The sequence below is a fragment of the Bison bison genome, unplaced genomic scaffold (assembly GCF_000754665.1).
Source record: "Bison bison bison isolate TAMUID 2011002044 unplaced genomic scaffold, Bison_UMD1.0 scf7180017864180, whole genome shotgun sequence".
Lineage (NCBI taxonomy): Eukaryota > Metazoa > Chordata > Mammalia > Artiodactyla > Bovidae > Bison > Bison bison.
In genome coordinates this window covers 9,817,915-9,828,846 of record NW_011494752.1, presented here as the reverse complement: position 1 = coordinate 9,828,846, position 10,932 = coordinate 9,817,915, and the positions used below count along the sequence as shown (strand labels likewise).

Genomic DNA, 10,932 nt, shown 5'->3' with positions numbered 1-10,932 from the left:
GGCCAGACCCACAGCCAGAAGCCGGTACATGGCCGCCCGCGCGTCCTCTGCGCACTGCGGCCACGGGCTCCGGAAGTCCCGCCCCTGGCGCCGAACGCCCGCCGATTGGCCGGGCCGCCCGCATGCGCCGGGACGCTAGTCTACGTCACCTCGCCCTCCTCCCCCGCCCCGGACGAACGGGGGACCTGGCCATGGCGGCTCCTACTGGTCCTCTCACGCTACCAGCCGTGGTGGAGGAGCTGCTGAGCGAGATGGCGGCGGCTGTGCGGGACGGCGCGCCGAGTACGGGCGGGGGCGCGGGAGGCAGCGCCGGCGGGACGGGGTTTGGGGGTCCGGGCCCACTGGGGAGGTCTCCACCCTCTCTACTCGCTTGTAGCCCTTCCTTCCCGCCGTCTGTGTTTGTTCCAAACGGTTCCCCTCCTTACCTCTGTGCACGAGTGACTGTTTCAGGGCCGCAGACACAGGACTTGAGGGGTCCGGACGCTGTGGCTGTGCCTTTATTCCTCTGACCAGCAGAGGATGCTCTGTGACCAGGCTCCCGCATTCCCTGGCCGCAAACGCACGGGCCCAGAGCGCGTCCTCGTTGAGCTGCGCCACCGGCATCTGAACGACCATCGAATACATCGGTTAGGCCTCAGGACTGCCCCTGCTGGTTCACTTGGGCGGCGTTTGTTTGCAAAGGACCGCACTTTGAAAAGGATTTACCTTGACTTATTGTTTTTTAAGAATTGAGAGCAGGAAGCCAACTTTTCTCATTTCAGTTAAATCTAAAGCAGTACATGTGCTTAAAAGATGAGACGAGCCAGGTATCCGAACATCCTCTAATCCCAAAAAGCTTGGGGGGAAAGCCAGTCTGTTGACAGCTCAAACAGTGGTTGCCAGAAAGGGCTGTGTGTGAAGAGGACAGTGTGAGAGTCTTGAAGGGGGCGCCCCTGAGGCTTGGGGCTCATAGAGACCACTATCACCTATTCACGTTTTTCAGAGCCATTTTCTGCTATTTAAAAATGTTTGTTCTTAGACAGTCATACACTCTTCCTGAGCCCCCTCCTCCGACGATAATTTGCTTTAGATCAGTATTCTGAGTTTACACTTGTATGATGATGTAAAAATCTAGTCACAGCTGAGCCATGTAGGAAGTGATGACTGCTTCTCCTTTACTGTAACTTTTTGCTTCCTCTCAAAACTCATGATTGCATTTGTTTGGTTGTTTACTTTTCTATATGTTTATTCCTAGTTCAATAACTTCTTTATAGCTCAGATGGTAAAGAATCTGTCAGCAATGCAGGAGACCCAGGTTTGATCCCTGGGTCAGGAAGATCCCCTAGAGAAGGAAATGGCAACCCACTCCAGTAGTCCTGCCTGGAGAATTCCATGGACAGGAGCCTGGCAGGCTACAGTCCATAGGGGTCACAAAGAGTCAAACACGGCTAAGTGTTAGTCACACACATCCATAATTCAACTTCAAACTCTTACCAGTGTTCTAAATCCTCTACTCAAGATGCTGAGGTGTTTTGTCCATTTCATTTTCCTCTCCTAGAGCTTCCAGGGTGCTCTCCTGAGATCTCCCCCCACCATTACTATCTGGGGAATTCCCTTAACCTACTTTGGGCCTTAATGTTTAGTATACCATACAATTTTCTTTTTCTCAGTTTACTGTCTTATTTTATAGAGCACATATTCTCCTGTCCTGAGACTTAATAGTTTGGCTAGGTGTTACTGAATTATATGTTGGAAATATTTCCTCAGACATCTTAAAGTATTATTCTACTACCTTCCAACTTCTTAAACTTACTTTCACAGAGTCTTATTTTAGCCCTCCTGCTTCATTCCCACTCCAGAGCCATCTGGTGCCACCAATTTCTGGAGGAGGGTTTTTTTTGTTTTTTTAGGGAGTGAGGGTACTAGAGTCTGAAGTGTAAATCAGGATGTTGCTTGGCTCTCCTATTACTAGCTTAAGTTTCAGTTTTCTCAGGTCTTGTAAATAATTTTCAAACACGTCTTAGCTGTGTTTCTCCCTGTCCTCATCCTTGAGAGTTTATGCATTTTAGAAAATTCTTTTATTATTGTTTAGTGGAATATTGAGGAGTAAAATTTGATGAGTAGGTTCAGTTCACCATCATACACATAAGTCTTTTTGGCTATAAAAGCCTTTTAAAAATGTTTTTGTCTCTGGTCACTGGTTTAACACAATTCACTTACTTTCCATTCCTGTTTTACAGTTCCCGATGAGCATCTGTTATCGTAAGTATATATCCTTTTGTATTTGGGATTCTTTATAAACTACTAATGTGTGTTTTTAAAGGCCAGTTCTTTCAACATCAACTCTTTTTTTTTTAGAAAATATTCTTACTAAGCTAGGAACAATAGTTTATTGATGTGATTGTTAAAAATCTGTCTCAAGTGAATAACCAGCACTGTACTTGACAGTACAAGGCACTCCCTTATTGTGCTAAGTGCCACTGTATTTTGACATCGTTCTAAAAGGTGTAGCTCTTACACTAGTAACACATGGAAAGAGAAGGACATTTGGCCCTTGAACAACAACTCTTACACATGCAGTGCTCAGGGGAGCCTGTTTCCTGAGTGAGAGGCTAAGAGTATTTAAGAAAGAAGATGTACTAGGTACATACACTAGAATATTATCCAAAAGTTAAATTTTAAAATATATATTTGTGTATGTACATACATATACGTGAGCACACACACACGTGTATATGTGCATCATTCTCAGAAGCACACTGAATGGGAAAAAAAGTTGCCCAAAAAGCCCAGAATATACTGTTCATATTTTAAACTTAGAAAACATCACCATATGTATATATGTATGTGTGTGTGTGTATGCACATACACGTATGTACTATGTACAGTAAAATATAAAAACATTAATATGAAATGCATATGGTTGCCTTGGGGATGAAGAAATTGAGGAAGAACAGGAAGACCTCTGACATATAAAGAGGCTTCTTTATAAACAACATGTTAACATTTATTCTGGGCGGTTGATTATGTGGGATTTTGCTGTATTACGTTTTTTTCCGAATTAAAATAAATTTTCAGAAGCTGCTGATGGTAATCCTTCGGGTCGAGTCAGAGCGGTGGCTTCAGTCCATCATCTGACCTGAGGCTCCTCTCCTTCCCAGGCTGAAATTTGTCTTCGGCTCATCAGCCGTCCAGGCCTTGGACCTAGTTGACCGCCGGTCTGTCACCTTAATATCCTCGCCCAGCGGGAGGCGTGTTTACCAGGTAGAAACCCGGAGGTGGAGTAATCTCAACCAGATCCCCTTAGGACAAACGTTTTCATGAATCTGTATGAAAGCTGGTGGACAGTTGAAAGGACTTGACCCAACTTAGTGAAATGAGAGTGTGAATAGTTAGAATCAGAAAGATGTGGCCGGTTAACCCCACCTGGGAGCAGCATGTGGAACCAGCAATGATCCAGAGAGGCTCTTTGCCCAGGTCTGATAGTCACAGCCAACTTTCCCTTTCTGTCATTTGACACTACAGGGATCACCCTGTTCCTTGTCTCTTGCTTACAAGCAAAAGCCAAAATGCATTTTAAGGTCCTTTCACATGTCAAGGTTCATCTAACAGAAACGATCTGTCAGAACTGTTGTTGGAAGCATTCACGAAGGCCACACTGTGCTCAATGTGGGCAGTTTACTTGGACCTTAGTTCAAGCGGACCTTAAGGTAGGCAGGTTTGTAAAGTACAAATCAGACTCCTGTCAGACTCTGAATTACTTTCATGTATTGCTAATTCTCACCAAAAGCCCGGAAAGATATTTATTTTGCTGAAAACTGAGATGCAGAAAATTAACAGCCCCCTACGGCAGCAGGGTTGTATAGCTGGCAGACAGTCCTGCCTGTCTCTATGTCAACAGCGGGCCAGACCCTCCACCCCCCAAACCCCAAGTTTAGCCATGTTAGATGTGGTAAGCCAGCTGGGATTCAGAGAAGGGGATCTTGTGAATGAAATAAAAATGTTGGCAGTGGTCTCCAAAATTTTGTGTGTGGAAGGGGTAGAAGCAGAGGCCATCAGCTCTTGTATGATATCTAGGCATTGTTGAAGACCAGGAAAGGTGGAACTTTTGAGCATTTGGGTTCTGGTTTACTTATGATGACTGTCTCAGAGTTGAGACTGTGTTGATTCATTTTTAGCAAGTGACTGAGCAAAGCCTCTCAGGCACATGGATGGCTTGGCCCATGAACTCACTTTTCCATGCATAGGATGGTGCAGCCAGCTGGCACGTCCTGCTTTCTGCGTTTCTGCCTGAAGTAAGCTGGGGTGATGAGTGCCGAGTGCTACAGTTAGAACTTCTGCATTGTATTTACTCAGAAGAGGCTGCTTATTAGAATTTTCTTTTGGTGAACATCATAGATTAAGAATCAGAACTCTTAAGTGATGTTGTTTGTACCTGAGGAAGGATTTCCATTTTCTTTCCTAGTGTATTTATTTTTGGGTTTTATGTAGCTAACATACCCTTGTCAGAAAGGGCTTCTGAGTTTTCCCATGTCTTTTAGTTTCAGATTCTCTTGTCTCAGTTCCAACATCAGCAGAACACTTGACCCACACAAGCATGATCTTGCTGTTAAAATCTCAAAGACTGTGTTGGAAATATTTCAGTTATTGTTGACTTATTATTCCTCCCACGATCACCGTGACTTGTTTTAGTTTTCATCATTCACATTCTGCCTTACGTCATGTTGCTTTATTTATCATAAAAATGCAAAGTTCTTAGAATTGTGTTGGACTTTGAATTAAATGAGTTTTTAGAAACCTTACAGACATCCTCCAATTAACCGCAGTGGTTTCACTGTATATAGTAATATGGAAAGAATTCGGCTTAATTCAGAGGTTCTGTGAGATGATAAAGGTTGAGTCCGATGTTGCCTTGTTATCGTTCCATAGGTTGACCATCTAACATTCTCACCTCCTCCGGATGTGGTGGTAATTACCCTGAAGTCACACTCATGTTGTCACCTGAGTCACTTTTTGATAAACTTCAGTCCTCCTAGGAAGGGGGATGCCAAGTTACATTTGGATCAGTCAGAAGAGGCCAAGTTACATTTGTAACAATGACCCCTAAATTTAAAAGCTACAGATTTATGTCTCACTCCCTGTCCATCTCCATCAAGAGTCAGTTGCAGCTTTGATCCAGAACCTCGTGGCCCAGGATCCCAGGCGATGGAGCAGCCTGTGTCTGGGACACTGTGGATCTCATAGCAGAGAGAAGTCAGGATATCGTAGGTATCCATGTTGTTGAACGTTTCTGCCTGGCCAGTCACACTTTACCGGCTAAAGCAGGTCACATAGTCAGCCTATATGTAACAGGGCAGGGACATATCAGCCTTTTTCCGAGAGGCACTGAACTCAGGGAACAGTGAATCGTATACAGTTCATCACTGTGGTGGATGCTGAGGGCTTGGAACAGCCATAAAGTAAACTGCTTGTGGGTGGATGACCGTCCAGTGGGCCAGTCTCCTTAGAGCCTCACTGCAGCCGCAGCAGACTCCTCCCAAGGAGGTGTGGGCAAGTCCAGCCTGGGTCTGAGTATCATCCTGCCTACATTACTTTTGTAAAGGCTCCCCTCTGGGACTGACACTCCTGGCTCCGAGTGAGCGCGCTTGGAGCACTTCCTGTAAGAGGAGGTGGTTTTTTCCACAAAGGGTGAATTAGACAGTCCCTGAGGTCAGTTTCCAGCTCCAAACAGATCTGACTCAGATCTCTGCCCGATTATCAGGTTCATTAGTCGTCCACTGCTAGATAGAGAAGGCAACTGAGAAGTGACTCTCTTTACCGTATTCACCGCCCTGGGCAGCTGCATGTCCTGAGTCCCAGCCAGGGAACTTCTGCAGAATTTCTCCCCACCCTTGAGTGGCCAGGCACTTACTTGGCCTCAGGCAGAGAGTAATTGGCTGGGGACCCAGCATAAGGAGGAAGTAGTCTGTGTGGAATCCCAGAGGCTTATGCCTAATTAACCATAAATCTAGAGAGAAGAAGAAACCATTGGTAATGGTTTAGAGACCCAAGAATTGTTGGTGTCCCTGCCAGACGTTGGTGGGTTTTCTTGCGGGACTGAGTGGGATCCAGTCTGCTCTCACGCTCTCTCCTCGGCAAAGGGCAGCTCCTTCTCGCACCCCCAGCGCTCACCAGTTACAACACATCAGCGTCTCAGGACTGGAAACGTGTGGTGTGACTTTCTTAATGTCCGGTTTGTAATGGGGCTGAAATGTGTAATGGGTTCAGTAGGCGTCCTGTTACCCAGTCACTGGCCACTTCTGGTCATCCTGCAGCCCCCAAGGAGTCCTCCTGACTTGGCAAAAAAGACCCATAGCGACATGCCTGCACCAGGCGAAATGCTAGAGAGACAACACCTGACTCAACACTGCTATTTTTCAGTGGAAGTCTTACCTGTGTGAGGAAAACAGGAAACAATTCTAGGAGCACTGACGTTCCTTTTCTCCATGTAGATTGTCGTCTCAGAGCTTGAAACAAACGTGAGGCCCTGGGGCACGTCCCCCACGGGCAGTTCCCTGTCACTGACCCACTGCAGGGGGTCTCTAGGTCCCTGGGATAGTAACTTTACTCCACTGGGACAGTAGGAACAAAGCACTCCTCTTCCTGTCTCTGGCACCTGGGGGTGAGGACGGAGACAAGCCATTTCTCCAGGTCTGTCCAGCCACCCTCCAAACACAGGGTCCCCCGTGTGCCCTGACTGACAGCAAGGCCGTTGGCTCTGAACGTGGCCTCCTGCCGGCCCTCCCAAGTCCATGCCCTCATTCCGTCCTGCTAGGTGAGCGGGCAGACCTGGGCTTGCCACTCCCCACGGCAGCTGAGTCACCCCGTTACAGGAGTCTCTGTTCCACGTGTTCCTCCCACTCCCCACTGGGCCTTTCGTGTCCTCAGACTCCTGCTAGGAGTGTGGTGGAGGCTTTAGACATTCACACACATGCTGGGAAACGACTACAAAGGCTGAGAAACAACAAGCATGGCGCGGGGAGCCTTCTTGTCTCTCTAGTCAACCCTCTGAATCCCCAGGCGGAGAAACAGCAGTTCGTGTGGAGGGCTCAGCCCATCTGAGACGCTTCTGTTTTGCGTGTGGAGGTGTCAGGGCAGGGCAGTGAGGCAGCAGGAGGGTCCCGTGGGCAGGCAGGCCCTCAGAGAACAGCCCTGCACCTTCACACAGGTGCACTCAAGGGGAATAGCGGTTTCCCACCCACCTTTCCAGGCCTGACTCCACCTGTCCTCCCTTTTCCAGGTGCTTGGAAGCTCCGGGAGAACGTACACATGTCTGGCTTCCTGCCACTACTGCTCGTGCCCTGCATTCGCCTTCTCCGTGCTGCGGAAGGGGGACAGCCTCCTGGTGAGGACGGGTGGGCCTCAGCCATGGCTGAGCTGGTGGCAGGGCAGGGGGCGCTGGGAGCCTCACTCTGCGCCCTACATGGAGTTTACTCTGTGTGGAAACAGACGGTAGTTCATTGTCCTTGACTTCAGTCAGTCAGCTATTCTGGCTTTACCCTCCCAAAACGCAGGGGCATTTTTAGAACTATGCCAGTTTCCCATTTTAATTTAAAAGGTCAGAGATGAAGCTTCAGGAAGGCAGCAGGTAATCCCCAGAGTTGGCACCTGGGCAGTTATCAGGCCCAGTAAAAACATGAGCCAAACTGGACACTGGCAACTGTGTGTGCCCCCACCTCCAGCCACGAGGCGCTTCTCCCACTGCCCGCAGACAGCGTGGTGCTCAGCCTTGCTTGACTTTCACCGGGGGCAGCAAAGCATGTTGGTGCCTCGGCCGATCTCACAAGAGCCCATGAACGAGACCTCCTCACATCCATCCTGAGTCCACAGGAGAACCATTACCCCACCTGAGGGCGGGGAGCGATCTTTCCAGTCTTGCCAAGGAAGAAAATTACAGCATCCGCCCCATCTTTACACAGTTGTCACACCTGGCAGGAAGCAGGTGGCAAGCGGGTTTTCCCATTGACAGGGAGCCTCAACTCAGTGATCTTACCTGAAAAATGACAGGGTTGGAGCCAGGTCCTCAGCAACCCAAGTGGTGTGCCCCGCAGTGTGAGGTCCAGGGTTAGAGTGGTGTGTGCCCCTTGGTGTCAGGTCCAGCACAGATCATGCCTCGGAGAGGGACAGGAGAGACAGTGAGGGTCCCGCCGTCCCTGCTCTGGCCGTCCAGTGGTTAAGGACTAGCCCCCCTATGTAGACTCGGTGCACATGTGTAAAATGAAGATAAGCCCTGTTCCCCACGGGGCTGTCAGATATAAATGAGATAATCTTTGAGATGCTCTTAGCAACACTGTACCTTGAAGAACCTTAGCCACTGCTGTTAACAGCTTTCTGAGGGCAAGGAAGAAAGTAGTATAATTTAGGACTGACATAAAGAGCCTGTCTTGGTTTTCACTTGGTTTCACCTGTTCCTGCTGGATCTACACTGTTGCCCCAAACAGCAGGCCAAGTATTGATAAAACCTCCTTGTCCTATCTAACCTTGGTCTGTGGTTCTAGGCAGTGGGTTGCGGGCCCCTGATGTGTGTGCCCCGCTCCTTTCCTGCTCTGTGAAGCCTGGCCCTCCTTGTTTCTAACTGGCTTGTGTATTGTGTGTTCCAGTGCAAGCACCTCTTGGCAGTTTACCTGAGTCAGATCACAAGGACCTGTCAGCAGCTGAGTGTCTCTGACAAGCAACTGACTGACATACTGTCAGTGGAGAAGACACAGGAAGCATAAAAGTGCAGACGGAGCATCACTGACCATCTTTCAAAGTAAAGTCCCGTCCAGAGACACACGTGCCCTGTCACGCGTGGTTCACGTGGAGAAGACATGGACCAGACTTCACGTTAGTGTCCCCTTCCGCCCTGGACTTGAGAGCCAGGACATGTATACAGTGTGAATCCCTCGCGAAAAATCCAGTTTCCAGGCCCCATGAGTAAAAAATTTCCAGATGTTATCAAGCATCTTAGCTTCCAAAGCCTAACATCAAGTCGCATCCACAGTGAGTGAGATTTTCAACCAACCAAAGTCCTAGTCCTTCTTAAGAGGCTAGAATGGGAGAGGGGACAGTATGATGGTTTAGACGCGCAAGCGTTAGTCCTTTTTCTTGGGCCCAGAAGGTCTTTCTGCAGTAAAAGGTCAGAGCAGGGATGTGGCTACAACAGCAGCAGATACAAAGAGACGTTGGGGTGCTGGTTTCAGCAGGCTCCAGACTTTTGCAGTGTTGAGGCCAAAACAGTTGCTTAAATAGGCTGTGCTGTTGGAAAGGCAGCACCTAGAACAAGGAAGGGCAGGTCGGGGGGAGCATTTCTGAGACTCGTAGCAGCCAGAGATGTTGCCGGGTGTTCCAGGCTGAGTGAGAAAAGGCAGATCTCCAGAGGCTGTGAGGCAGGGGAGGAATGGGACTCGTTTGGACCCCAAGAGAGAGCAAAGGAGCTGTGATGGAAGGAAATGAACACAAGACGGAGCTGAGACAGGACAGGCACCTCCCTCAGGGACAATCATCCACAGCTGAACAGGGTCCTAGGACAGGCTTTCCCCGTCTCTCTGGGGCTTCACGTCCTTGCAGGGTTACTGCAGGAGGAGCTGAGCTAGCCACCAGACAGGCGAAGTAAATGGTCTTGCAGCCTAGGTACTCCCAACCCTGTACCCCTGAAACAGGAGGTGCTAAGGAATGAATGTGTGGAAGGTCACAACGGCGCAAGCTTCTGTGGTTGGCACAGCCGTCTCCTAGGCCGTGGTGCGGCAAATAAAACCTGTCAAGGCTCTACTCAGGAAATGGGCCTGGGTGTGAACTTATTTTAGGATACGGAACAGAAGGTAGGTGAGCTCTGCAGCAAGCTGGCACAACACCCAGAACTTTTGTTAAGTTTTTATTTTTATTTCACCTCATACAGAAACACAGTTACATAACCCACCTTAGTAAAATTTTCACTTTGGGGTCCAGCATCATGGCCAAACTTGAACTTGGGAGAGATGTAAAAATCACCACCTAGCTCTGGAAGGGGATCGGAGCCTGGTAGTGGAGGACCCGCTTCTCCAGCTGCTTCTTCCGGGGTGGGGTGCTATACATGGAGCAGAATGTTGTCGAGCCTGCCATGATGTTCTACGTAAGAACTTATAAGCCTATTTCCCTAAAACAGCAGTCTCTTGGTTGAATATTCATACTTTTACTTTTCCTGGTAACCTTCCTCAGAATAGGTATTATTTTTAACATGCCCAACCTTTCCCATTGCCTCCAAGTTAAAAAAATATTTGTATTATAATAGTTCACAGTATGTCACGGTAAAATAGTTCTGATCATTTTCTACTATAAAAGAGGCAGACTCTTAAAAAAAAGCAAAACGTACTTTTACAATCCATTCATACCATCAGCATCATCCACACAAAGCAGCCAGAGAACCATAAATAGATTTGTCAACCTCAGGAAGTAGTAGTCACATGTTAACGAGGTACTTGGAACCTCCAGGGAAGCGCTCAGAAGAGGCAGCCAGCTGGCCTGTGAGGGTTGCTGTCTTTCCAGTGAGAACTGGCCAAGCATGCCCCGTCCTTTTGTTACTGAGCCTTCTCCTGGAAGAGGCCAGAGCCTGGGTCATAGGCCCAGGTGGAGAGTGGGCTGCGACCCCACCTGCCCCTCCCCACTCTTGATGATGTCCGTCCGGCAGAGGATGTACCTGGAAATGATTTTGTGAAAAGTGTAGCGGAAGTCTCGGTTCCGGTAGGCGTAGACGATGGGGTTGACAGCCGAGTTGGCATGCGACAGGAGGATGGCTATGTTTATCGCCCACTTGGGCTTCACCTTGGCCCAGGTTGGCTGGAAGAGTGAGGCACAGTTGATGGTGTGGACTGGCAGCCAGCACAGGGCGAAGATGCCAACAATCAAGGCCAGGGACTTGGCCGCGTGGATCTCCCGCTGGAGGATGGTCCTCGAGTG

The 10,932-nt window shown here is 48.7% G+C and overlaps 3 protein-coding genes across 3 annotated transcripts in view; 1 reads left to right on the top strand and 2 right to left on the bottom strand.

The window, feature by feature from the left end:
* The window catches only part of TTC19 (tetratricopeptide repeat domain 19), a 30,569-nt gene extending 29,251 nt beyond the window's left edge, over nucleotides 1-1,318 (bottom strand). The window contains exon 1 of the mRNA XM_010842962.1: nucleotides 426-1,318. The gene's annotated coding sequence lies outside the window, so the exon portion shown is untranslated. The remainder of the gene's footprint in view (nucleotides 1-425) is intronic.
* ZSWIM7 (zinc finger, SWIM-type containing 7) lies at nucleotides 159-9,777 on the top strand. The gene is made up of 5 exons (XM_010842965.1): nucleotides 159-282; nucleotides 2,220-2,241; nucleotides 3,141-3,243; nucleotides 7,259-7,363; nucleotides 8,619-9,777. Exons 1-5 carry the CDS (start codon nucleotides 192-194, stop codon nucleotides 8,733-8,735), a joined length of 438 nt encoding a protein of 145 aa, XP_010841267.1. The 5' UTR covers nucleotides 159-191; the 3' UTR covers nucleotides 8,736-9,777.
* An 81-nt stretch (nucleotides 9,778-9,858) lies between these two features.
* The window catches only part of ADORA2B (adenosine A2b receptor), a 21,062-nt gene continuing 19,988 nt past the window's right edge, over nucleotides 9,859-10,932 (bottom strand). Inside the window, exon 3 of the mRNA XM_010842943.1 lies at nucleotides 9,859-10,932. Within this exon, the coding sequence (XP_010841245.1) occupies nucleotides 10,591-10,932 (342 nt within the window). The 3' untranslated portion in view covers nucleotides 9,859-10,590.